This window comes from Scleropages formosus, chromosome 22, assembly GCF_900964775.1.
Source record: "Scleropages formosus chromosome 22, fSclFor1.1, whole genome shotgun sequence".
NCBI classification, from domain to species: Eukaryota; Metazoa; Chordata; class Actinopteri; order Osteoglossiformes; family Osteoglossidae; genus Scleropages; species Scleropages formosus.
Genome location: NC_041827.1, coordinates 8094169 through 8121363, shown reverse-complemented (window position 1 = coordinate 8121363; position 27195 = coordinate 8094169). Strand labels below are relative to the sequence as shown.

The window sequence follows — 27195 nt, the reverse complement described above, 5'->3', positions numbered from 1 at the left end:
AGGAGCAAGCCCACACACAGGATCAACCCCTTCAGACTACCCCAAATTGAAATGAGCGCTATGAATATGAACATCGACAATGGTTATACTACAGAATCAATTACATCCACACAACACAAAGAAGTTAATTACCATGTTTTCAAGAGGTCAACAAATCCAAAGAAGAAGAGCTCACCTGATCAGTGTACTGGGTGCTGATGATGTCACTCAGGTTCACCTTAAATCTGCACACACAAAACTGCACATTACATCTAACATAGCTGCTTCAACATGCTTCCCACAGTTTACTCCAGCAGTAGTAAAGTAAGCATTAAAGAATATTGCAAGAAATTAATTCACAAAATAATCTGACTTTTCTAATATTAAGTTGCATAAAACTGCAACAGATAAATAAGAGGACTTTAATGTATTATGTGCATATACAGTATTTAAATTTTGGGAAAAAAAAATAACATTTTAAATTATATTAAAGTATTACACCAAGGACCTTACATTTTTCTAGTATATATACTAGTACATTTTCATGATCACTGTATGGTACTGCTGTTCCAAAATGGCATCTTTTGTCAATACTTTTTAAAGTAAACTCATAAGCACTTGTACAGTTCAGCGCAATCTTGGTGAAACATTAGGATCAAATGAGAAATCACCTCCCCAAGAAGTCATCTGAATCTATGTCTTTGTCATACAACTCAAACTGGACCTCTTGACCTGGAGTCTGGGTTAGAACGACCTAGGGAAAAAAAAATATATCAACCATCAACAACTTCAAATTGTTTCAACAAACAGAAGGTCTGAAAGTTGTTTTGAGGTTATCTCATGTCAGACTGTTTAAAAAATGCTTACATTGATCAACCACTTTTCAGTCAACACCCAACTGCACACATTGTCACTGCTGTGTTACCTCATAGAGTTCGTTCCAGGTGGGATTGAGATTCTCCTCAATCACATTACTGCGGAAAGTCATGCCCCCAACCCGTGTCTTGACGTAAGGGTCACTCTTCCCCTTCACAATGCCACCCATGAGTTTATCCTTAGATATCAGGTTCCGGGCCTCCACAAGATGGATCCGCAGAACTCCCTACAGGAAGCATAACAGAAAAATTATAGTATCTGCCAAGTTAAATATTATATTAAAAAACGGTAACTTAATTGGATTGTTTGGTTAGTTTATCTAGAGCAGCAATGAATGACTGACAAGCACACAGTCTGTGTCTCACCTCAGTGGCAAAGCTAGCATTAGGTGAGGTTTTTTGGGCTTTCATTCCAGGCCCAGACCACGGTCCCTCAGCAAAGGTCTCTGCGTCCCAAGGCAGAGGGGTCCTCAGAACACCTTCTTCATCCAGCCACAAGACCTAGGGAAAGGAATGGTATCACAAAAAAGAATTCTTGAAAACTACCTCTGCGTGTAATGAAACGTTCTACTTTTTATTCATTTCTTGCTACATTACAATATCACGGATCAAAGAAACAATTCAGCAGCACTTATTTCTGAGAATGCAGAACAGTAGCAATAGGCACAGTTTATATAGCCTGACAGAACATTTGCTGCACACATAGAAGGCAGAGCCAATAAAAACACCCAGTTTTTATGAGTTCCCAGAGGTCAAAATATCTGTACATGTCCCATATGCTGGCTCATGTGTGTTAGCCTCACCCGCAGCACCGCATGGAGTGAGATGCGGCTGGAGGCTTCAGAGTTTTCTAGCTGAAACCACTGATCCAGGCTGAGATCTGGGCTGGTGAGCAGACGGGACAGGGGGATGGACAGACTCCCCAGGGAAAGAACCCGGTCGTTGTCCTTCACCTGAGAGGCACAGGGAAAGAGAATAAAGTAAATAGAAGGGAGATGACAGCCAAAGACGAACATACAGAAAAGTCTCATGTACAAAATTACTTATGTGCAAAGGAGGAAAACTCTTTCATTAACAGAAAACACCCAGTTCTCTGCAGACAAAAACATGACAAGACAATATGCATCAGACCTACCAATTATTATTTGTGTCACCTGGACTTCCAGCATGCAAATACTACACTACCTGAATATCAATATCCATGTGGCGAGGGTCATGAATAAAGAAGGTGAAGGCATCTCCCCATTCAGGATTTGTGGTCCCAAAACATGTCTGAGGGAAGTAGTAAGAAATTGTGTCACAATGTAACACCATTACAACAAGGTATGATAATTGTGGTACTGGACATCTGCACGTTACTACTGTATATTTGTGTGCATAACACACGCCTGACTTATTAGTACTCTGAAGTGAAGCAAGTAAAAAAGCGGCAAATCGTCAGACGTGAACAACAATTAAAAGAACCAGTGAAAGCACAGATTGTCCTTGGAACATGAACATGATTAAAATGGAAAAGTACACTCAGATGCTCCAGCGAGAAGTGTCTCACTATGAGGGTCTCACCCGGCTTTCTCGAGTGACATCCTGGATGGACAGCTGCACCATAGGACTGGGCTCTTTGTTGCCCTTCTTCATCTGACACAATCGGGACACAGAATACAGCACTATTACAGTATATTCAAAAGTAGGTTTAAACTCTACATTTACCATCTCAATCTGAGCTAAAACATTACTTTTTCCAAAAACAAAATAACTCAACGCAAGGAAGCAGAAATATGGAAAGTATGTGCACCAAGGGATAGGCCGTGTCCTGGGGGCTGCCTGCACAAAGTCTTAACTCCTGATGCTGGAGGAGGGACTGCATTCCACCGAGCCTTGTGCCAGGGAGACAACTGGCTCTTGTTTCACTAATCAGGGCAGGCAGGAAAAAAAGGGCATCTGCACTGGCAGTAGTGCAAATAAGGAGGAGGGAAGCAACAGATGGCTAAGTGGGTTCACCCTGAGAGTGGGGGAGAGGCGCCGTAAGCCAGTCAGCAGCTGTTGGTTCTCTTCAATTACTCTCATTTGTGTTTCTTCTCAGAAGATCTCAAAAAGAATGCACTCCAGACTATGGCTGCTATCACTGTTGTACTATGCTTTTAAAGGTCTGAATGCACACACAGGAAGCAACTGGGTCTGGGGGAAATGAGAAGTCTGAGGCATGACTCACCGGGAGTGCTTCGGCACGGTCCAAATATATAACCAAGATGGCCGCGGAGGGAGGGTCTGTGGTTTTACTGGACGCTGCCACACTCTTGTTTCTCTGAATCACCTACCAGAGGAAGAGGGATTTAACATCTTTCACTAAAAGACTACCATATTTAGAAATCCAAGTCACAGAAAACATCCACTGACATGGATGTGTGTAATCTGACCTGGTCCAGCTGCTCAGTACTGGGCAGTAGACACAGCCACTCCATCTTGAGGTGAACGCGACCTGAGCTGGTGTCTTTCAGAGGGAACCACTGTCCAGGACATGAAAGACATTATGGCAGCAGTTTTTGTACAAAAAGACTGGAGTTTTGTAAAGGTATAAGCCTCTTCATATTTTGATTTTTTTTCACCATTTCTTCTTTTCTTTAATTCATTCTAATACTTATAATGTATTCTCACAAGCCAAAAAAATAGGTGACATCTAGGAATCCATACTACCACTACTGAATTTTGAAAAAGGAAAAAAAAAAAAAAAAAACTATTTTTCTCATGATTCCAGGAAACATTATTGAAAGTTCAACACAGACTCACCTCATCTAAAACTCGAGCTTTCTTCACCATACCTAGATCTACCTTGGTCCTAAGGAAAACAGGAGAGACAGGAAATGAAAAAAATTAAACTAGTAGAAAGGAATATGCGCTCCAAGTGATGAGTGACAGCGACATCTCGGTGGTTGCAATGAAAGATGAAGACAAACACAGGGACAGGTACCTCCCCAGGAAGTCATCCTGGTCGGGGTCTTTGTCATACACCTCCACCTCCAACTCCTGACCAGGTACTTCATGGACAATCACCTGACACATGGCCACACACACAGTTGAAAGGACTCAGACAGTGAAATGTATAGTGTGCCGATACGAAACACGTACACCAAATCCTCCCGTATTCTTCTTAATCATTCCCTCTCTAGTGGAACAGCCTGATAAACAACTTAAATCTATTACTATATGTTAAATAAAACAAGTTCTGTAGCAATATAATTAATGTACTTCATGTGTTACATAAATAAAGAATAAAAAAATTTGTTTTGTAAGAAAACGTAGTAGGGAAATATAGGTGTGTAGTGTGCACTAAATAGACACTAATATCACACCTTTCACACAGGAACCTACGATATTATTTTTGTGCAACCTTTACTGGCAGGCTGCCCCTTGCCTTTCCTTTAGCAGCATCTTCAAATTTTACTTCCTCTTGCTCGCTTTCTAACCTCTATTGAACATTTAAGGTTATTCTGAGTTGTAATGTGAATGTTACCATGGTCTCATGGACACAGCTCTCCTCCATCTCTCACCTCATACATCTCTCCCCACTTTGGACTGAGGCTGTTGTCCACGTGGTGGGACTTGAACGTCTGGGGTCCCACTCGAATGATGGTGTAGGGGTCTGACATGCCTGAAATCATGCCCTTCACGTAGTTGTCCTTAGCAGCAAGGTTCTCTGCTTCCAGGAGATGGATACGAACAACACCCTAAAACACAGAGACGGAGAACTGCAGGCACAGAGCAAGAAGAGAAAGAAGCACTGCAACACTTCACTTGTTTCATTAAGCTAACACGGGTCCCTCTGCAAGCTGCTCTGAGTCTGATGCCTCGAGGGTGCCAGTGCAGAGCTTGTCCTGCTCCTCAGTGTGATCGGTAGGGGGCTGCCCTAGGTATCAATAGGTAACATGCTCTTACCCTTGGGAGTGGGCATCGCAGCTGAGCCACAGGTAGGTTGGGAACCAGAGGTACAGTAAGGCGGTTGGGCAGCACCAGAAACGAGGCTATAGCATCCATTATCATGGTGTCCGACATGACGCTGCAAAAGTGGCCAATATATTTATGATTAAAACCCTAATACACTGCTTCATTACACTTCTCTAAGCTCAGAGGGAAAAGTACCCAGACAGTACATTTGAAATGATATCAAGTGTAAACCAACACTTCAAAGTGAAATTATAGTAAATTAATTTGTATTTAATGAGACACTGAGTGGAAAGTATAACCATCATAAAAGTTTTAAAAAGATCAAGAAACATCTGATAATATTATGTTTTATCTACTTGAGCATCTATACCGATTCAACAACAGTACAATTTCCTAGTTGCAAAAGCGGCTGTACTATATTACTCTATACTCTCTACTCTAGTACTATATTATTTTTGTTTTAAAGGGTCACCAGCAGGAAGAACCTGCTTCACTCACTTCAGGCCAGGAATGTCCAGCAAGTTTGTGAGTCCAGTCCAATTGATGTCTAGCTTCTGTACATGCAAAGACATAGCAGAAAATCAGCAGTATGAAGGATTAACTGGCTAGGTGACTTTGGATAGAACTAGAAGAAGCGAGGGATTCACAATTATAATCACTTACAGGTCTTCGAATGAAGAACATGGTCACAGCTCCCACAATGGGAACATCTCCAATAAGGGGCTCCAGGATCACCCTCATCATTCCGTGGAGCTGATGTTAGAGAGACAGGAAGATTGAACACAAAGCCAATCAACCGACGGTGACATATTCAATTCAATTCATTTTTGTAGAGCGCTCCTCTCACGCAGTAACACAGAGTGCATGAACAAAGGCATAAGGCAAAGAAACAAATATATCAGACAAATAAACAAAAAAGACAGTTGACTACAGACTCGTGTAATACATTATTAATGCATTTATTAAAGTTATGAGTATGCCTACTGGCCACGGAGGAAAGGAACAAAAACTCCCAACTGCAAATTCAGGGACAATAAAACCTCTTGGGGTCCAAGTGCCAGTGGCTCCTCACTCCTCCTGGGCAGCCAAGCACTCGTGTCTCTTACCTGTATTCCTTTTACTCCTGCTTTGCAGAAATACCGCTTGATCTCCACATTGATTTCAACATCACCAACATAGCTGTGAGGCAAAGAAAGGGAGAAATAAGACACATCTGGCACAATTTGACAAGTAAAATGCTGAATGAGAAAGTTGCTCAAATAAAGACACCAAACTGAAGCAAAGTGAGAGTTACCTGATGTGGACATCTAGTAACACCTGTCCCTTGTCATTCTCAGTGTGAGCCTTTATTCCAACTACCTTCATAGCCTGTGTACACAACAATCAATAACTTCAAAACTAAAATAAGCACATCAATATCATCAATATGGTATTTTATATAAATATATATAATCTATTATTAATATAGTCGAAATACAGACAGTATAAATATATTCACTTTTTTAAAATGATTATACATCCAATTTTAGATCACAGTTTTGACTAACATAGTTCAGTTCTCCAATTTTAGTATGAGTCAACACACAGTCTGTGGCATTTCAACATGTGGATACTCACTCTACCCAACATGATCTAAACCTATGGCTTAGAACTGATAACTGAACATTTAAAGAATTACTTCAATACCACATGAGGCTCACACCAACTGACAATTCACTCAAAAAACAAAACCTAACAACACCACACGTATGTTCACTACAACCCCTACTCAACTGTGAAGAATATCTGTTCCTCTGGGGTTAAGTATAGGGCAGCATGCTGCAGTGTCAAGCTTGTACAGCATTACCTTGCTTCCCATGTCAATCTTGGTGAAGCTGAGAGTCTGCAGGTGGGTGCTGGAGGCCCGGATGGAGGGAGCAATCGTTTCCACCAACAGCTTCTCCAAGTACTGACCTACAAACGGCCAGGCCTGCTGTAGGACCTGCAGAGTGAGACCCCTTCAGAGTCACAGCATCCTCCTCTAATGCCTGAAAAATCCACTGTGACATGCACACACTCACTTGCTGACCCATTGATACACTACAGGCATTATAGGGCCACCAGAACTGCATGTCTTTGGACTCTGAGAGGAAACCCACTCAGGCACAAGGAGAACATGCAAACTCCAGAAAGACTGAACAGAGATCAAACCCACGTTCTCTTACACCACCCAGGAATTGTGAGCAGCAGCAGTACTCACTGCACCACCCAAGTTGTCCTACTAACCTTACTATATTATTTTCAAAGCCTAACATTTGGTCATAACATCTAACAATGACTGCTCTATCTGCTATGCAATAACACTGACTGCCCGCAACGCAGCCCAATTTTTTATTGTTTGAGTATCAGTCAGTGTTTTGGCATCTAGCAGTCAGTGAGTTTTGTTTACAAAACTTTTCGTTTGTGACTGCCTTCAGGTTACTTTTGTTTAAAATGACTAGCAAGCAATAAAGTGTGCATTCTGAAAAGAAAATGCAAAACATGACTTAAAACTAAAACTGAAAATTATGCATAAAAATGTAGTGTGTGAAATAAAAAAACAAACCTCATTATACAATGCAGCAATTATGCCTATTGTTCATACATCCTTCTGGTTCATATCAAGAGATTTTCAAATTAACAGGGGTCATCAGAAGGGAACCCCATCATCAGTCAAGGACCACCTGTGTACTGCTGATTGGCAGTAAGGTCATGGAAAGTCATGAGGACAGTCTGGGAATGTAGCACTACACACGGCACTGATCTCAGCAAACTACCATCTTCACAGATGCATTGCTCGAAATGACAACTCTCGTCTTATGTTTTGCATTTGAAGTAGTTTGCCAAAAAACATTCTGAAACTTAAATGTCAAATACTATTATAATTGTGTTCATTTGCTCATTATTTCATTAAGGTTTCCACTTTCAGACATGAGGTTTGTTTAACCTTTATTTACTTAGTTGATGGGGGTGTGGTGGCACAGCAGGTTTGGCTGAGGCCTGCTCTGTGGTGGTTCTGGGGTTCGAGTCCTGCTCGGGGTGCTTTGCAGCGGACTAGCATCCTGTCCGGGGTGTGTCCCCTCCCCCTTCGGTCCTGTCCCGTGTTGCTAGGTTAGGCTCCGGCTTGCCGCAATTTTGCTCGGGGCAAGCAATTGTAGACGGTCTGTGTGTATTTAGTGGATGTTTCTCCAAAGCAACTTGCAAGGTTAAGTTCCCTACCATGATTTACACATTTACACAGCTAGGTGATTTTAGATGACAAGTTTATAGTAAATACCTTGGGTCAAGGTACTATAGGCAAAGGATGGATTCAAACCTGCAGCCCAAATTTGGGTCTAAAGGCACCATATCTGACCACTCCACTATGAGCTGCCCCTTTGCCTTGAGAAATGTCTTTCAGGGTCTCTTAACAGCACCACTAGAAGCCTTAAGGGCCAGTTTTAACTAATGTACCTCTGTAAAGCCATCTAAAACAGTCTGTGACCGTGGTTATGGCTTTAAAATACCCTACAAGAAACAGAAACTGAGTAAATAACATAGGTAAAGTATAGTAAGGCTAATTTCTGCAACTGAAATCTGATGCATCAGCTAACACTTATGAATGCTCTGCACTGCAAAGTAGACAGATGTTCACTTTAGCCTTTACCAAAGAACCTAAACTTGAATTTGCCAGTACAAAGCACATGGGGATCTGCGTGCAACTTTGCACTACAACAAAGAAAGCTAGACGAAAAATGGGAGTAAACATTATACTGTTTTGGCTTGTGATTCTTGCAGCCTCTGAAAATTGCAGCTTGGTTAATGTTTTGCAAGTCAGAGAAGTGAGTCACCAGCAGCCCAGGCATCTAATCATATAAATCCAGCAGAACTTGCATGTGAGGGAAAAGTCAAAATGACTTGCTCTCTGGAGAGCTCGGTCTGTCTCCTCTTTGTCATAAAATGCATTAGTAAAGCCCTGTGGCTCCACTCTTTCTTTCCATTCCCTGTTCACAATATCAATCAATGATGCGTCTGTATATTTACTGCAGTCTGCACATCAGAGTATTGTCCATGGACTGGATACGGGGTCTCCCAGATTACCACACCCATCTCAGTACAGTACACTCTTCCCACTATATGTTGGCTGAGCAAAGGTTGGAGATGAGCATATGTGAGTGTCTGTGTCTATGTATAGTCATCCCCCCCGTGCAAACAACTTCCTCCAGCGTTGTCCGTCGCCATGGAAAAATCACGCACGACAAGGGTGTTTTCATGAAGCCGACGGGTTAACACCAAGACCAAGTGCTGCTTCTGGGCAACCGTTTGCCAAGAATGACTCGTGGCATGTAACGGAAGTGGTATCGAGTAGGAAAAAGCACCGTACCTTGTTGAGCCACTCAACCTTCTCCACGTCAGGGACACCGATCTGCATAAAAGATAAATCGGAAGAGAGTGAGGTGAACGGATACGTGCGCTCAGACAGTCTGTCGGAGATGACGGGACGAGAGATCGTTTTTAACACTCCCGAGACAGAAAGGGCCCACATTTCCCCCAGACTGACACAGAACAGACTCGGAAAGCTACCGATTTGTGTACCTTGGCACTTTGTACATGTGGTAATACACTGTGAAGACCACAGCAACCGCCGCTCGAGTGTTCGAAAGAGATAAACGAAGCTGGGCCTTTTTCATTAGCATATTCATGCGAAAACTCATTGTGAATAATCTTTTAATTGTTTATGTACGATCACGCATGTTTGCAGAAGCATGTTTTAGCCTGGCCATGTTCAGAGAAATTCCTCAGAATGGTCGCTTTCACTGTTCGCGGCTGCGGTGACACGCAGCTCTTTGCATGTCATTTGGGGCTTGGTGAAAACAACAGGAAATGGGGTATAGAAGCTTAACTTCTAGCTCAGGAGCGGCACTGCAGCGTTATCACCCCTCTCCGAAAGCACACGAGATAACGACGCATTTTTCTGAGGGGCTCTCGAACCTTCCCGGACCTTTCCAGACCTTTCCAGAAACTCTGGGAGATTATTTTCAGCGCTTCAGCAAACCCGTCTGCGCACGAACCTGCGCTGTATGTAATTTAATCAGCGGGATTCACTGCTCTGTGCTATCTGCAGCCTCCCGGAACTGAAAATGTGTAAAATAATACATTTTATAGCGCAGTCCATAAGATCAGTGAAGTGAAATGTCTTCCAGTCCGCGAGCGGTGCAGCCTCGCGCTTTTTGTCATCCCACAAGGATCGTTCTGACTAGACGTGCTTATCACATACTAACCAGCTTAGTGAAAGCAAGAAACGCGCTGAAGAATGAGGGACACTCCCTACACCTATTGTGTCCACCCAGCTGCCAGTCAGGGGAACGAATCGAATGTACGTATAAAACTAACACGAACTTGGCCGCTTTGCGCTCCCTCTGCTGCAAAGATGGGGACGGGTAGGGCCATGGGGGGTTTGTGGCCTGACGCGAGCAGGGTCCGTTAATAATGGCCACACCTGGTCGCTTGCAACACCCAACATGGGACCTGGCTTCTCCTTCCCGATACGAAACTGGTTCCGTAAAGTCGCGACGTGGGCAGGCTCGTTTACATCGTTTAGACACCTTTCGGATTTCGGATTAAAACGGGAGGAGAACCGCAGCCCCCTCTCCGCAGACAGACGCAGGTGACGCAGCAAAGGAGATTCTGAACTATAAAACTAAGTAAGCGGTCAGACAGACGCATCGCGAACGACACCCCTTGTTGTACTAAACAGGCATTTGACCATATATATAGTTAGGTGGTTATGTTACGAAGAGCGCAAGTGGTGACAATAAGGCCGACGAAAAGCTGACATGAAGCTGAAGGAAAAAGCCGAGCTCGTGCCGGCGCCTGTTCCGTACCCAGGAGGGGGAGTCCCGCGCGCCCCGAGACAGTCCGCGCGCGGCCGAGTGATCCTCCTCCGCGCCCAGCGACCGCATGGCGGCGCGCAGCCGAGCCTCCTTGGCATCTCGGGTGTGTCTCCAGCCCGTGTACACCACGAGCCCGAACGCCACCAGGCTCGTGCTCACCCTGTAGTACCCGGCCAGGTACACGGGCAGCACGGCACCCAGACACTTCCCCAGCGTCCAGAGCACGGACAGCGCATCCAGTCTTCTCTCCTCGTTCGTGTGCGCGTCTGCTGCAGCGGGCGACGCGTCCCCGCCGCCGGGCTGGGCCGGGCCCTTCGCCACGGAGCCCTCTCGCCCGCTCGGCCCTGCATCCCCACCGGCCATCGCGGCGGCGCCTTTCCTCCTCCTCCACTCGACTGACGCTCGTCCTGCTCTGCTGGGAGCACAAATGAAGAGAGCTCCGGTGTACTGAGGCTGCTTTACAGTCACACAGTGCGCGTCGTACGCTCTTCTTGTTTCTCAGAGTCACTCGAGGCAGCTCCGCCGGCCGTGTGGTAGAGAGAACGTGCCCGAAGAAGAGCGATGCAAGTTTAAACTCTATTCTAGAGTTCAAGAGGAATGCGTCTTTTTAATAGTAGCAGCCGCGGAGTGACGTCCGTCCTCCACCGAATCCGCCAGAGCTCTGAGGACCGAGGACTGGGGGGGTGTCTGTCTCTGCGCCACTGATTCCGTTAGAAACGGCGCAGAGGAAACACGCCCAGTCCGCCCTGACGCGTCGCGCTCTGGCGCAGTCCGCTCCCGCAGCGCCTTCGGTTCGGTCCAGTCTGGTGACAAAGCTCCGCTGCTCGAACTTAGTTACGCACCGGTCTGCATAGAGCGGTCAGCGGACAAACCGCACAAAGCAGAGCCTGTTGGCCCCTGGAAACACGGAAACGCGCCGGTCGCGCGGCAGAGGACGCAAAGGGCTCACGTTCCCTCCCAATGGAGGTGTCGAGATTGATAAAAAAGTCGCTCCCTTGGCCCACACTCCCGCCTGTACTGCCGCGCGACAACGGTGACTTAGCGCAAGTGGGACATCTAAAGTCAGCATTGTTGAAAAGTACGAGTGAAACGGCACTTTTCGACCCACTCGGGACCCTCGCGTCACTAACTTTATGGCAGATGATCCGAATTATTCTGTGACGCGAACTTGAACCTAAAAGTACGTGTTTGAAAGAGGGGACATCGGGCAGGGCAACACTGAGTATCCTTCACGTTATATGGTATACACACCCGAAGTAAAAATAATATAGTGTACAAAGTAGAGATAGCTGCTACTTATCCGTCATATTTTCGTAATTATCATGCCTGCCTTGTACGAAGTCTTGAACCTTGATGTCACACAGATTGTCCCCAAGCTGTGCCTCGGGTTTAAGCGCGATTCCCGCAAAGACGCGACGCAATGATTCATCAGATTTACTCGTACCAGTTCCCTGTCACCATTTTTAAGAGATCTTTGATTTCTAAATGTGTTGATCAAAGAATCTCGAGCCAGAATGTACAGATTATTCAAACATTTACACCAAATAAACCCCTCTTTTCATCGTTCTCACTTTGAAAACCCTGTAAAAAGACATTGCTTATATAAGGCCTAAAAGGTAGCATTAACTTCACTGCAGGAGACATATAACAAGTAAACAAAAATTTTATTTCACAACCATTCAATAAAACATTAAAAACCCTGCTGTAATTTCATGTAAATCTCCAAATCAGGAAAATTCTTACAGTGCTATATCACTGAAAATGTTTTTTTGTACTTAGATTTTTCCTGCAACAAATATCAATACAATCATAACTCATTGATAACTCCTTGGACATCCTAATTTGGAGTGCTTCTGTAAACCAGATTTTAATTACTAAGATGCATATGGTTCTTCAGCAGTGAAGGTTGGGATGTTTCATATCTTGGAAGAAAATTTAAATTCACTGAAAAGGTTCCTGTTTAAGAAAAGTCTAGTAAACGCATAATACGCATATGTAAAATAAGAATCTGAAACATACAAAAATATTATGCCCAAACTGCAGTAGTCTTACAGTGAGATGCTGTGAAACATGGTGCATGCAGGTGTGAACACACATATACTTGAGGGAAGCATTAAATCCAGTCTTCAAATGTCCCAGCATAATACCCTTTGCATTTTCAGTTCTTACACAGGGTATTTAAAAAAAAGTTATCCCAATAGCACTTCGACTTACCTCATATTTGAAAAATCTTCAACTCACATATATATATGACACTCCAAGTGAATTCCTACTGAACTGAGACAATTTACTGACAATGTGCATCAGCTACTTTGACTTGGATTGCAATTACAGAATCTGGTTAAGCATGAAAGAACGCTTTTTTCCAGAAATAAAAAGGGCCTCATATTCAGAATAGAGTTTTTTTTATCAGCTTATTGCCACATGACATGACAAAGTTATTTCAATTGAACAGTGGATGGAAATTTGGTTTTAAAACATGAAAAAACAGCAAGCCATCGCTGTCCTGTAATTATTTGCTTTTGTGCAAAAAAAATTTCACAGGATGAATCCAGAAAAAAATCACAATTGCCTGTTAAGCATCAATTCATTGTCTGTTTACGGGTGGAGGTTGTGTATAAATATGCATTTCAAATATTGACATCAATTTATTTTTGGTGTCTCTTAAAGATAGCGCCACAGGTACAGAATCCCTGGCATGGAGGAGAAACAGCAGTCTTTTGTTCCCATCCCCACTGCAGACAAGGTATTGGGAGCAGGAACCCAAACGTCATGTGGACCATGGGGCTTCGCCTTGTATCAGTTGGTCTAAAACCGTTTGCTTCAGGGAGAAAATCAGTTTGCTCTGTTTAGAGAACAGTTCCTCCGAATTGCTTCAAAAAGCTTAGGTGCTGAAACCAGTCCGTCAGTGTGGCAAAGTGGTGATTCTCATGCTCTGGCTGGCAATTGGATACGACCCCAAAGGGGTGGTGGCATGACTCATGGTGATGCCTGGTAGAGGCTGGGCCATGGACACAGCCACAGGGGCGACTGACACAGCCACTGGCGCCATAGACACGGGCGGAGCCATGCCCTGAGCGATGGTCTGGGCTAAGGCTGCAGAGAGCGGGGCAATCTCAGGGTTGAGGTGGGGAGGGGGTGCCGTTGGTGGGGCAGCATTCGAGGGAGGTGCAGTAGGTGCTCCTGCAGGGGCAACCAGGTCCTGCTGGTTGACGGGTCGCGGTTGCAGACCGGCACTGCTCAATGTGGTGTGAGTTTGGGCAATGCCATGGTTATAGGAGCTGACAGAACCCACAGGAGGTGGCAGGCTTTGCTCAGTGGGAGCTGGTGTAGAGGACAGCGTCATCACCTTTGCCTGGCTGCGGAACTGAGCGTTCTGTTCCAACAGGACCTCATTAGTGGCAATAAGATTTGAGACCTAAAAAGGGGAGGCAATGAGAAATTCATTAATCATTACTGATTATGATTCACATTTACCAAGGGAAGGACAGAACATTCTGGAGACATCCCGTCACAAAGAGTAAAGATGCCGCAATGGCACTTAACAGTACACATCTGGAATGTTGACACAAGTTGTTTCTTCGCTGTCAAATGACCATGTTCACCTGTGCACACTGCTGCATTATTTTACAATTACCTGCTTTTTTAGCTCCTCCACCCTCTTCCTCAGCAGAGCATTCTCCTCTTCTAGAAATCTGTAGTCCAGCGGACGAGGGGGGAGCGTGGCCTGGACCCCCAACTCGTAGTGGCCGCCACTACCCCCATCTGCCAGCCGCAACCCTTCTAGCCTCCGTCTCTTCAGCTGCAAAGCTGCATGGTCCACAGGAGCCTCAAATGTCCCTGCTTCAAACAGGCTGTTCTCAAACAACGGGTCGTACACCGAACACGGTCCTCTGTCAAAGCGTCGTGTCCCAGGTGGCCCCATTGACATACAGCCCCCTAGCCCACCTCCACCTCCCCCACCTCCTCCTCCTCCTGAAATTCCCTGGTCTCTGCAGCCACCTAGACTTGGGCAACCCATCCCCATCATGTTACCACCTCCACCTACCAATCCCGAAATGCCACCCCCGGGACCACTTCCGCCTCCGCCACCTCCACCCACGCTCACCATACCACTAACTCCCGTACCCATCACCCCCCCGACACCCGTTCTGGTGGGCTCGTACTCGTAGTCTTTCTTCACGTGCCGGAATTTGCACTTATTTCCACGCTGACACTCCCCCTTCAAGAAGTCCCTGCAGATAGGCACCTCACCTCGGCTCAGAGGGAGGTCTGTGGGGGAAAGGCCAAGCCCGGCGGCCACCTTCCCGCGCAGCCTGAGCGGCAGCTCTCCCGTTTTCTTATAATAGTCCTCGTCCTCCTTCGAGCCATGCACAAAGCGGCAGTTGGTTCGCACACACTCCTTGTTCTGGTGGTCGTGGCAAAAGATGAACTCATTCTTCTGCACCCCAAGGTCAGGCACCTCATTAAAGTCCGGGTGGCGGAAGCGACAGCGCTTGCCCCTCTTACACACGTTGCGTAGGAAATCCCGGCAGACGCCATCCAAGCCGAGCCCGGATCCCAATCCCCCGTTGCTCCCTCCCCCGCAGCTACTCCCATTCCCAAGAACCCCGCCTCCTCCCATACCACCAGTGCCAGAGCTACCGCCTCCACAGCCCCCGCTGCCTCCCCCGGTCCCCCCTCTACCTTCCGCTGCTCCCACAACCAATCCGGCACCTGCCCCTTCTTCACCTACCCCAAGGCCGACTCCTCCCCCACCGCCTCCCCCACCGCCGCCTGACAGATAGGAACTATCCCGGTCAGGCATGGCGCTCGGCCCAGCACAGGGGGCACACAGCACACATGTGGGAGTGGAGTGCGGATAGTTGTCTGTCACTCCCTCTCACTTAATCCAGCGAAGCATAAATGTCTGTCCGGGGGTTTGAGCGTTTCGGTCCGGCGAAGCCTTCGATCCAACCACCTGCGGAACGAAAATTTCAGCGTGAAAAATCACCGTTTGCTCCTTACCATAATCACAAGAGCAAAATCAATCACTCACTGGATTCATCTAAAGAAAACTTCACCTGCCATAAGCATAACTTCAAAGTACCACACAGAAGAGCTTGTGCACATCATCATTTCCCAGTCAGCCAGCTGCTGGGTAGTTTAACTAAAGAAGAGTTTGCAGACACTCCGGTTAAAAACTGTGCGTTTAACTAAAATAAATAAATCCAGTTAATTTACTGGCTAACCGTCATAGCGAACAAGCTAACTATTTATTAGCTAGCTAGAGGAGACAACAACCTACAGCTACATCCGATCGGGCTTTTACAAAACAAGCCCTCGTTCGTTGTGTAAACATGTGCAGAGTGATGCAGTAAATAAGAGCTAAGCGACTACGAGCCAGAGACACGTCGCTGGCCCCTGTCTCTCACCATCACAACAAGTATGTGCTGTGTGACCACGGCGGCTACTATCATCAGTATCTTTCTCTGGCCTGTACCTGTTAGCTGTTAGCACACGCTGGCTAGTCTCTCGTCAGCCCTTAACTTACCCGCTATATTGAAACACTACGTAAACAACACAAACGCGCGTATCAATTTCCTGTACTCGTGGTACGATTATCCGCTCGCTACATTTCTGAAGACTGGCCTTTGTTTGTTATGGATTAGAGCAGGTACTTTGCTACCGTAAACATAGCTCGCTCGCCTTCGCAAGGGGCAGCACTTCGAATTGGTCCTCCAAGACCAACGAAGTTCGACATGTGGGAAAGACAAACCTTCCACGAGGCGAGCAAACTGAAATAGTCGGGACTATAAATCCAGCGCCCTCTAGTGGGCGGCTCTGGTACTACCCCTGTACTGGCTTCGAGTCTCACCGGACTTAAGAAACATCAGTAAGAGAAAGTGAAGAAATCAAGCAATCCGTGAAAAATTTACAAATTTCGAAGGGTTCTCACTTGGTTTTCCATTCCCTTGACAAAATCCCGTTTTGTATAGCAATTTCGAAAAAAATAAGTCTAGATCAATGTTCATGTGTCCCATTTGAGATACATTTCTCCAAAGAGACTTGCAGTATTAAGCTGCTTAGAATTATTTGCCCATTTACACAGCTGAACAAGTTTTATTTATTAACTGGAGAAAATTCTGCAATTTAACTGGAACAAATAGCTATTTAAGATTGGATTATGACTTTATTATAGCTACATACCTACCACGAAGCATCTTGTACAAGCCATGCGATTGACACCTGCAGTCTCCAAATCCAGCAGCAGCAGCTCAGAACACTACCCTGTCTGATCTTATTGTTTACATACTAAGGGCAATTTAGTCTCCAGTTAACCTGAAACACATGTCCTTTGAGTGTGGCAAGAACCCAGAGCACCTGGAGGACTCCTGACAAACATCAGGAGAGCGTGGAAACTCCTCGCACATTGAGCCACATTCAGACACACATGGGAAACCACAGAGCAGCAGTAGTACCGGTCCTGCCACCATCCTGATCCTGTCCTCTGTCACCTAACACGTGCTCCCGGTAATTTGGTGACTCTAACTTCCGCTAGTTTCTATGTGTGAGTGAAAGAGAGTGGCATGCTGCCTAGGACATAACACCCAGCTTTACACACCATGTCTGCAGGACAGGCTCCAGACCACCATGACCCCACACTAAACAAGTGGTTATTAAAAATGGGAACGTGGGACTGCTTTCATTCAACTCACTTCCAGACTACTTAGGACTCATGCATGGTGTTCCAGATTGTCTGCAATAAAAAAACTTTTTATATCTCATATTGGATAAATCAGTCAAGAACTGGCATTAGAAACAAATTTGTAGACTATATTTAATGTTATCTAGTTTGAATTAAAATGCAGAAATGAAGTTATTTAAAATCTTTTCAAATTAAAAAGCATTTGTGTCTAAAATTTCTACATCAACACACACCTGCAAACTCAATCCACACTATGCATTAAGCTGTTATTGATTGTACAAATAAAGGAAGCTTAAAGTGGCCCCATCCTGATCACTAATGGATATGATCATGTGACAACTCACCATCACTGAATGGCAGGGTTTTCAGATGATGCATTCTTCATTTTCAGTAATTTTGAAGGTGTTTATTTTTAATCATACTTGAAGTCACAACATAGTGGGATCATGTTTGCTTATTTATCAATGTAATATTAATTACCTATCACTGTATTCACTATCTATGTACATACATTTGTGTGTATGTTATATATTGCATGCTGCTGCAAAGTAGCAAAATTTCCCTCTGGGATAAGTTTAATTTCATCAAAATTTACCCAAGAGAAATAAGTGGTTTGTAAACCAAAGACTTTATTCAGATGTTTCAAACAAAGCAGCTGTGAGGGGTAGGTGTTGAGAGTCCATTATGCCAAAGCAATTGGCACAGCATCCAGCTTCTTCATAGGCTCTTTGGAAACACCATCAGCAAGGGAGGGTGAGTGGAGTGGAGTGGTGTGGTGTGGTGGTAGAAAGTCCCGTAGTTCACCATCCTGGATGACTGCTGCTGGAAGGTCATCTCTCAGGTCATCCCAAGCCGCACAAAGAGCAGGAAGTGGGGGGTGGGCACACCACAGCTGCACCAGAGGGGTCACTTTACTTGGACCTCTGCCTCATCTTTCTCCTTTTGCGCTTCAGCCTTAAGAGTCCAGAATAGGTTAAGTAGTCTCACAAAAAAAGATATGGTACAAACACAGGGAAACAGTTAAACAGCAAAAAGGTTCCACCACTGTCAGCATGTCAATCTAGACTTCAAGATACATTTAAAAATAATTAAAAGCTTAACATCTCTACTTTTTGGCATTGGGTAAGTTGAAGAAAAAAGTCAAAACGTATGCAATGCACACAAGGTACTGCTACTGATGACCAAAAAAAAAAAAAACCAGCTGTTCACCTGCACCATACTGTACATGCATCAGCTTACCTGCGCATACGCTTCTTTCTCCACTGCAAGAAGACATGATTTCAAAATTAGATTTATACCTGACAGTGTTAGACAAAGGTAATCAACATTTATTGGCAACATCATGTATTACATGTAACGGATTTACATTAATGGACACCGAAGGGTTGGTTCCATTCGGGCCCAACTATCAACTCCTGTAGCAGCAGTTACTAACAGCGCAGCCGCGCACGTTGTGTCGCTTAGTCACGTGGGCCACAACCGGAAGTTAAAAAAGGACGCAGAAACCGAGTGTGCAGCAATCAATGCTCACAAGACTACTAAAATGCTCTTATTACGCATCATCCAGCCACTGTTACGGCTGACAAGAGTCGTTTCAGCCATATCGGAACACGAGTGAACCGTAACATTCATAAACCAAAAATTAAATGCCAAGGGCAAGGCCCATCATGGGGGAGCCACGATCGCGACGCATTGTCACACCAACAACATTACTACTTCCTAGCCACAAATAGGTATTACTTTACTGTACTAATAATTCGGACTTGAAATGTATTGTACGTTGTTTAAAAAAATGAACAATTCTGAAATTAATAATACGAAACCAACTCTCTTTCGCGAGGAGAAATACAAATAGATATCCACTATTAAAACAGTGAAAAAAATATAACTCACCTTCGCTCGCATGTCGTGGAGATGGCCCTATAAAGAAATAAAACACTCAAGTTAATACATAAGATGGATGATTTACAATTTAACTGGATTAAGTTGGATACAGTTAACAGCAACAGATACTACGTACCTTTCTAATATGGCACCAACTCCAAGAGGACGTAATAAACGAAAGGGAAGAGTTTTTAGGTGAACTGTGTCGTCATCACGTCGAGCCCATTTTAGTGTATTGTGGGTAATGTAGTCCTCAGCATATATGACATACCTCACACGTGTTTTACAGCTGGAAACAACACTTTTTCTGAAATAACACTTGGTGTGACATAATTTTAATAACGGTTTTTGAACTCATTTAATATAGCTGGTGAAACAAATAAGGCACATGGCGGTTATTGGTAATCAATGGTAATATTCCACTGACAAACATACTAAGAAACAACTGCCTTTGTACTGAATAGTTTGTAATTATAAGGCGAACTTGGATCTACTGCTAATTACTGTTTAGCAGTTTGTAGCTTTACCAGAATTCATTTTCAACAATTTAGCTGACATAAGCATTTAATTATTTTTGTTCGACATCATGTCTTAATCACTTGACATCTTAACATAACATTTAATTTCACCTGCAAAACTCATGCTTTCCACAAGCTATACACAGTATACATTTTAAAAAATTATTTTGTGAAATTAATTTTGTTTTGGAAACGTTTTACAGTTGTCATCTGTTAGTAAAACAGAAAAGAGCTAAAAAGTAATAAAAAAAAGAGGGCAGAAATTTCACTGTTTAAAATCCACCTTGTCGCAGTCCCACAGGCTGTTTAAGAACTGTCCCAAGTAAAATGTGAATGCTGCAGGCAAAAAACCCTAAAAGCTGCACAAATGAAAGCAAATAAATACTTGTACTTGGGAAATACTGCAGTTGAATTGTTAAGGCTTCTTACATGTTTATTACAGGGAGAATAATACTGACCTACTTTTTGTTGAGCATTGTTCAGTGATTTTTTTTTATTCCGCACCTATCAATTAGAACGTTACAGGGAAAAAGTACAGGAACACAACAGAAATCAGTTGTTTACTTTTTTAATACAAATTTTATTTAGGTATTACTGAAATATCCCATAAGTCCAACTGTGGCACTGTTGTTAAACACACAAAATATATTTTACCAAATATTTGCCCCATTTTTGTCCTGAACAAGTTAAACAATAGGTTATACTCCTATGTGTGGAAAATTTGTCCTGAATGAAAGACTGTAATTTAACAAGGATCTGAGACAACCTGTTACTTCTCATTATTAGTTCACCACTTTTTTTTTTTTTTTTTAAACAAGTATATTTGTGGTGTGACAACATAAAACAGCCTGCTTTGCTATTAGACAGAAGAAAACAAAACCCCATATTTTCACATACCATCATTGACAAATGCAGTTTTTGTCCAAAAAAATGAGCATTTCTCAAAATCAAACGCTTTATACTTATATTGAATAAGAGCATCAGTCATGTAAAGTGAGGTATTCCTTTCACAAAAAATACAAGAACTAATGTATTTTATTAAAGTTGTCATCAGGTTTTCCCCAGACAAGATTAAAGGAGAATCCAAGCGGAATGGCCATGGCCGAGCGGCGAGGGGGTAGTTCCAACAGTCCAACCTCACAGGGGGCATCTCTGCAGGAGTTGTGTCCTCAGCTAGAGGACAACAAGTGGGTTTCAACCAACACGCCCCCTTTACTTCAAACTACACTTTCAGGGAAGGTAGATCACACACCACAACCATGTTAGCCTAAGACATCAGCATTCAGTAAAGGATCCATGTTACTGAAAGTTACAGGCACTGCGTCCTGTATTATAAATTCTTAAAATTTCATGACTGAAACAAATATGCTTAACCTTTTATATTTTAATTGACTCTAAGAGCAACACACCTATGAAGGAGTAGAAAATACGGTATTACAAGGGGGAGGGGGGGTCTGTGTAACTCTAAAGGCAAGAGCAGGGGAAGGAGAGCCACCGGACACTGATTGCTTTACATCCAGCGGAACTGCAGAACTAGACAAGGATACAAAACCTGTCATAAGGTTCTTTTTCAGTCAGATAAAGGGGAACTGGAAAGGATCTGGACCCAATCTGTGTCTAGCTGAAATATGGAGCAGTGAACTAAGAAATGCGGTTGGGGCGAAAACACTCAATACTTTGCAACGGGGGCAGGTTACACTCTCTTAAGTTTCTTCTTTGGGAAGTACGTGTGTGTGCGCGTGCGTGTGTGTGTGTTTGCACAGTGTGGAACAAGGACGCTGTCCACTACGCAGCCTCATTCTCTTCAACCGGTTGCCCAGTAGCATTCTCTGCGTTCTTGGAAGCCTGTAAAAAGAGACAAGACCGTGTAACGTCGAGACGCTGTAAATATCGTGCAAAATAAACAAAAAGGCACCGTAAACAGATACGCAGATCCTAACGCAGCGGTCATATCCCTTACTACATTTTACACGGTAAGCACGTAAGAAATACCTTCTTTTTCTTTTTCTTCTGTGTCTTCCGACTGGCCGAGCTCTGCAGCAGCGCCTGGAGAGCAGGATATACATTTTAACCGAACGATTTTGTGAGAATAGTGGTGGAAAACCCTTGGCGAAAACCCGATGTCACCGAAGCTGACCGTCAATTAGTATTCACATCCGCAGTGTGCTGTGCCACAGCACCGAAGCACCAAAATAAAATCATTTCAGGAATTAGTACGGCCGCTGAAACGAGCCCTGCTTCTCTTCTCACCTTGAGCTCAGGGTCCTGCACCTCATGTTCCGATTTGTAGAGCTCGGGTTCGAAGGGCCCGCTGGTGATCCGCATGGGCCCGTTGGGCATCAGCAGCACTGTGTATTTGAACTGGGCCACGTACTCCCCTAGGTGCACAGGAGCAGACATCCGGCATGATAAATGCGTTTGCCCTGATTCTCAGCGCGATATAAATGAAAAAGTCATCATTTAATGAGATTTCATCACAACTAATTCACTCCTTAATCAAACTTTATAATTCTGTGATTCCAAATGGTCTCAATACACTACAATTTTTTTCCCTCTAGTACATGAACTCATCTGCATTCAGATGAACCACGCAGGCTTCGACACACGAACACATCTTTCCATTTATTAGCTATAATTAAAAAGATTAAAGAAGCCTCTAACAGGGTTTAAGCTGATTTCCTTAAATCTATGCGTGGCAGGTAGCGTCGGTGCCTCGCAGCTCCTGTCCTGCAGGTTTGGATGTAGATTCGAATCGGGCTCAGTCTATCTGGAGTTTGGATAGACATTTGGGTTTCTTCTGAGTGCTCTGGTCTCCTCTCATACTCCAAAGTTGTTTCGGGTGAGCTGGCAACTCTAAATAGTGCATGTGCAAGTATGTGGGAGTGAACGAGGCTGTGCGCCCTGTAACGGGCACTCCCAGGGTGCATTCTGCTTCACACCCTATGCTACTGGTGCTATTAGCGGAGACAGCTGGTAGCATAGTGGCTAGAGCTGCTGCCTTTTTAATCCAAAACTCGCAAGTTCGATCCCCACCTCCAGCTGTAGTACTTACCCTAAAATTGCTCCGGTAAAATTACCCAGCTGCGTAAATGGGCAATCAATAGTAACCTTAATTCTGTAAGTCGCTTTGGAGAAAAGCGTCGGATGAGTAAATGCAAATGTAGTATAGGGTCATTACCACTGGGACCCTGCACTGGACAAGCAGTCACCGGAAATGGCTGGATAAATAAAGATGAAGAGAAGCGACAAGACGACGCTCCTGCTTCACATGACCCCCCTCTTCTGATCCATGCCTGTGAAATTCACTTGATGGGCCATGCAGGGTATGTTTCAGGCAGAGGGGAATACTTCTCCTCACCCTCCTTCTCGTGCAGCACGCTGAAGGGCTGCAGCAGCTCGTGCTTGGCGCACTCGACCACGCCGAGCCGAGCCTTGGCCTCGTCCTCAAACGCCCTACGGAGGGGATCGCAGGAAAATGGTTGAGGAAAGGCACAACACAAGGAAATAGTCATCCACTTTCAGGTAGGTAGTGGAGAGAGTCGCTTTCAAACATACTGCTCTCTGCACTTTGCTTCAGCATATTTCACTTCTCCTCTCCGCTATTATTAAAGTGCATGTGAATTACCGAATGAAACAAGTGCATTTCAAGTGTTAAAAAAAAATAGATGTGTTACAAAGGTCACACGTGGTCGTACCGAAGAGTGAAGGGCATAGCGTCAAAGCGTCGCTCCACCTCACTGAAGAAGATGCGGGATGTCTTCATCTTCAGGCCATACTGCTTGCTGGGGTCCCGCTTGTAGATGGTGGTTCTCTGTCCACTATCCCTCGCCTGGAAAGGCCGCATGTAGGAAAAGCTTTAAACCAACATTCCGGTCAAAAGGGAAATTCAGCAAGCGGGGAATAAACGTACACGAGTCCCTCACCTTTCCCTCCCCGGTGCTGACGAGCACATCAACAGCATACACTTCATGGACCTCAAACTCCGCCTTCTCATGGTCCTTCCTGAAGACATAGAGACACGGAAAAATCAGAGTCCTGCACTACGAAGCCAGCAAGACGTGGGGAGCGTCTTACTCGTCACATACCTCTGCTGGTCTGTAGGATTCTGAATGATGGTTTTCTCTCCATCAATGACGTGTTGCTTCAACTGATGGGAGAGCATTCCTTGAGAACAGAAAAACAAGCAGAGTTTTCCCAGGGAAATACAGGGCACCAAGTGTTCGTTGGTTTTGTGCGAACCTGTCCAAACATGACAGTGTGGATCAGAGAGAAACACACACACACACCTTCAATGGGGGTGCACTTGAATGACTGAGCAACCTTGTTCCAGGCCTCTGTCACTTGTGTGTTCTGGGAGGTGAAAGAAAGGCAGTAAATAAGGCATCAAGGAAAGAAAATGACCAGTCCCTCCAAGTCCTGCTTCTCAAGCTGCAGCTACCTGGTTTCCAGGCTTGACGAGACGCAGAGCAGCTTCCGCGCAGAGGTGGGCAGCCTTGATAACGTCCGCTTTCCTTCCCGTCACTGGAGCATCCTACAGACGGGGAAAAGAGTACGGGTTCGAGGGGTGAAGACAGCGTGTCAAGTGTGTAACGTATTTTCTTATTTGAGGAGGAGAGCAGGACGGGGGAAATGTTCTGAGGTGTTCTCAGGAGACCTTGTGCTCACACAAGGATTACTATTACCTACCTTCGTCGCTCCAACGACAAAGCTGTGAGCCACATTAGAGATGAAACCATCGACATGGACCCCGAGATCACTGCGAAGAGAAAGCAGGTCGGAGGACACGTTCAGCTTCAAGTTCGCTTCTAGATGTTCAACACTGACGGCAATATTTCAAAAAGTCACGGGATGAGTTTCACGTCACACGACTCAACCGAACAGATTACCGTTTGCAAACTTGAAATAAATTATTGCGAATCCCTGCATAACAAACGCTAAACAAAAAGGTAAAAAGTTCCCGAATGAACCTCGGCTTGACTCCCATACCACGTAGCCACCGAACGGGCCGACCCGGCAGGCATTTCACCGAATGACCAAACCAAGGCGTGCGTTAACTTCCCTAAACACGGCGCCAAAAGCGCTTCCAAAGCTCGTCCAACAGAAGCAGAAGAGGACTTTGTGAAGGAGAAAAATCCCATCTTTTGCCAATACGTTAGACGTGAGCTAAGAAATCAAAGTATCCTCCTTAGTAAAATTACTCCTTGTGTTAGAAATCATGGCGAACACACAAGCACACGCAATCTTCTGTGATCTAGTCACATCTCGGTGGCCAGCTTTACAGATACGTTAAGCGAGAAGGAGATGTTTTGCTAAGCGCACCCAACAACTTGCCTGCAGCGACAATAGAGATGGGCAGAAGCGAAACGAACGAGGGCAAAAATGTAGGCAATTTAAAGAGCGCACATTTGACTCGGGAGACTCGGAAGGTGAGAACGTACATTTTGACCAGATCCCCCTCCTTCAGTGTGTAGTCAGGGTCACTCTTCAAGGGAGAGAAGTGGCACACACAGTTGTTAACCGAGACACTGGTGGGGAAGGCGATGCCTGGAAGATCAGAGAAAAAAGAAAAAAAAATAAATCATTCAAAAATTCACAGCATGCAAAACCCAGCAGCAGAAACCTGCTTGTTCCTGTGTGGCAGCAGACAAGGCTCACCTTTCTTCATTTCCTTCTCCTTCTTGAAGATCTTTCCAGTCTCCGCCATGATGTGGGCATCTCCCTTCTCGCACAGGCTGAGCACCGAGACCCCCGGCTTGGCCGCCTCCACCACGGTACGCAACGCCTCTGCTCATTGGTGCCACGTGATGGGAGCGAACATGGAAAAGGCAGGAGAGAGGGCACGGAGAGCAGGGATTAACCACACGCCGTGGTGAAAAGGTGACCATGCGTCTCACCGACGCGATGTACGACACGGTCGGACACAGACCACCCGCCGTACGCATCCTTTCCCAAGCTGCGCTGCGTCTCCTTGGTCATCGCGCAACTGATCCGGAGCCCTGGTCCTCGGTTCAGGTGAGACGCCTTCATCATTTTGCCACCATTCATAAACCCATACATTTGCCCTGGTGGACATCTGATCTGTGCGTCTCCTCGTCCAGTTTCGCAAAAAAGTGAAGCGCTCTCTCTCTCTCTCTCACACACACACACACACACACACACACACACACACACACACACACAGAGTCCTCGCTAGAGCAGACAGGACGAGTAACGCAGGAGCTCCAGTACTGGCACGATGAGCTCCAAGCCATATGGACACGTGGGGGTCACGATCGCCGGAACCTCGGCTCCCTATGAGGTCACTCCTGGACTCGAGTCTCCACTCGAACCCAGCCAGGTCCGTCTGGCCGGCGGCTCTCTGACGAATCCACCGTGGGCTCCACATCTGCACACGGAATTTAGCGATCGGCGACATTCGTCGTTCACTCAGTGCTAAGTATCCCGGACACCTGGTGCCCTTAGACTAGAGTAGGCAGGGACTGAGTCTGAGGGCAAGGCAATGTGAGGTAAAGTAAGGTACGTGGTTCCTGAGCGCCGCCCGCGCCATCGCGCAACGCTCCACTCGTCGAGCACGCGCTGAGAACACGCGATTGATCAGCGTTCGTTCATAATCACAGTGCGATACCGGCGGTGGAGGAACGTGCCGGGCGCTCGTCCGTCCGTCGTGCTTCCATTAGCCGGCCAGCTAACAAGTAGGACTTTGCTGTACTGTAGTAGTATATCGTGGAAAAGAAAAAGGCCTCATCGGCATGAATCGGTACTTCACGACTTGACCAATTCTGATCATCGCTCAATCGGAATAATTACACTTATGAACGGGTACCACCACGTAACCCGCAGGGCTATCAGTTAGTCCGCGGCCGCGCGTCACTCCCTCCACGTTAAACGCGCGTTCACGGCTCTCCGCTGGTCCCCATGTCGGGCCACATGGCCGCGCTCGCACGCACGGGCTCCAGCCGCGCGCCGGCAGCTCTCCCGCGCATCTCGTCACGAGTGACACAATTTCTCACGAATCTAACAGCTCCACTCACGGTTGGCGATGTCACCCCCCATCTTGTACTTGGTGACCACCAGGTCTTCGGCGATGGTCTGCTCTTGCTGCTCTTCGTCGGACATCTTTCCAGGATCCTCTCGGACAACTTTCTATCAGCGTGTCAGCGACGACACCAGTCGGGCTCAGTTCCGCTGCTACGGCCCAGCCTCCTCCTCCTGCTAGGAGCTGGCCACTCCCACGGCGTCGGCACGTAAACTGCGTCACAGATCATCGCCCGCCAAAAACCGTCGCAAGGCTCGATGGGGCTAATTGTAGTTTTTCGTGTCACTGAGCGCTGCGCATCTGTACTTCCGGGACAGGCGGAAAATGAAATGACATTGATTTGAAGAAATATTATAGGCTATTAGTACAGTATATTCCAAAACGG

At 45.5% G+C, this 27195-nt stretch overlaps 3 protein-coding genes and 1 long non-coding RNA gene across 8 annotated transcripts in view; all 4 read right to left on the bottom strand.

Annotated features, from left to right (window-relative positions):
- Window positions 1-11919, bottom strand: part of LOC108918295 (uncharacterized) — a 34532-nt gene extending 22613 nt beyond the window's left edge. The window contains exons 1-20 of one of the 2 annotated variants that reach the window (XM_018725415.2): window positions 10676-11919; window positions 9175-9216; window positions 6640-6774; window positions 6088-6161; window positions 5900-5972; window positions 5457-5546; window positions 5292-5347; window positions 4785-4905; window positions 4400-4576; window positions 3820-3902; window positions 3639-3687; window positions 3269-3358; window positions 3064-3165; window positions 2418-2489; window positions 2040-2126; window positions 1658-1807; window positions 1221-1355; window positions 905-1081; window positions 651-733; window positions 176-224 (exon numbers count right to left, since the gene is read on the bottom strand). In XM_018725415.2, coding sequence (XP_018580931.2) covers window positions 176-224; window positions 651-733; window positions 905-1081; window positions 1221-1355; window positions 1658-1807; window positions 2040-2126; window positions 2418-2489; window positions 3064-3165; window positions 3269-3358; window positions 3639-3687; window positions 3820-3902; window positions 4400-4576; window positions 4785-4905; window positions 5292-5347; window positions 5457-5546; window positions 5900-5972; window positions 6088-6161; window positions 6640-6774; window positions 9175-9216; window positions 10676-11047 — 2217 coding nt within the window. In that variant the 5' untranslated portion in view covers window positions 11048-11919. Of the gene's footprint in view, window positions 1-175; window positions 225-650; window positions 734-904; window positions 1082-1220; window positions 1356-1657; window positions 1808-2039; window positions 2127-2417; window positions 2490-3063; window positions 3166-3268; window positions 3359-3638; window positions 3688-3819; window positions 3903-4399; window positions 4577-4784; window positions 4906-5291; window positions 5348-5456; window positions 5547-5899; window positions 5973-6087; window positions 6162-6639; window positions 6775-9174; window positions 9217-10675 lie in introns of those variants that run through there. The other variant, XM_029247732.1, reaches the window with a different exon arrangement.
- Window positions 11920-12387: 468 nt separating this feature from the next.
- Window positions 12388-16416, bottom strand: zc3h10 (zinc finger CCCH-type containing 10). 4 transcript variants are annotated; one of them, XM_018725333.2, is made up of 3 exons: window positions 16353-16416; window positions 14322-15644; window positions 12388-14102 (listed from the first exon to the last, which is right to left on the bottom strand). In XM_018725333.2, the coding sequence occupies exons 2-3, from the start codon at window positions 15489-15491 to the stop codon at window positions 13590-13592; spliced, it is 1683 nt and encodes a 560-aa protein (XP_018580849.1). In that variant the 5' UTR covers window positions 15492-15644; window positions 16353-16416; the 3' UTR covers window positions 12388-13589. The 4 variants fall into 4 exon arrangements, with proteins under 4 accessions (XP_018580849.1, XP_018580846.1, XP_018580847.1 ...); XM_018725330.2 differs by having other exon boundaries at window positions 16218-16400; XM_018725331.2 differs by lacking the exon at window positions 16353-16416 and adding an exon at window positions 16167-16232.
- A 1585-nt stretch (window positions 16417-18001) lies between these two features.
- On the bottom strand, window positions 18002-19474 carry LOC108918357 (uncharacterized). The gene is made up of 4 exons (XR_001964844.2): window positions 19393-19474; window positions 19266-19292; window positions 18612-18634; window positions 18002-18326 (listed from the first exon to the last, which is right to left on the bottom strand). It is a non-coding gene; the product is annotated as an uncharacterized LOC108918357 (long non-coding RNA).
- A 1072-nt stretch (window positions 19475-20546) lies between these two features.
- LOC108918452 (proliferation-associated protein 2G4) lies at window positions 20547-27007 on the bottom strand. Its single transcript, XM_018725703.2, has 13 exons — window positions 26806-27007; window positions 25430-25558; window positions 25213-25318; window positions 24461-24530; window positions 24213-24305; window positions 24061-24124; window positions 23860-23938; window positions 23698-23776; window positions 23470-23603; window positions 23133-23227; window positions 22025-22152; window positions 21767-21820; window positions 20547-21619 (listed from the first exon to the last, which is right to left on the bottom strand). Exons 1-13 carry the CDS (start codon window positions 26888-26890, stop codon window positions 21560-21562), a joined length of 1176 nt encoding a protein of 391 aa, XP_018581219.1. The 5' UTR covers window positions 26891-27007; the 3' UTR covers window positions 20547-21559.
- Between the last annotated feature and the right edge of the window lie 188 nt (window positions 27008-27195).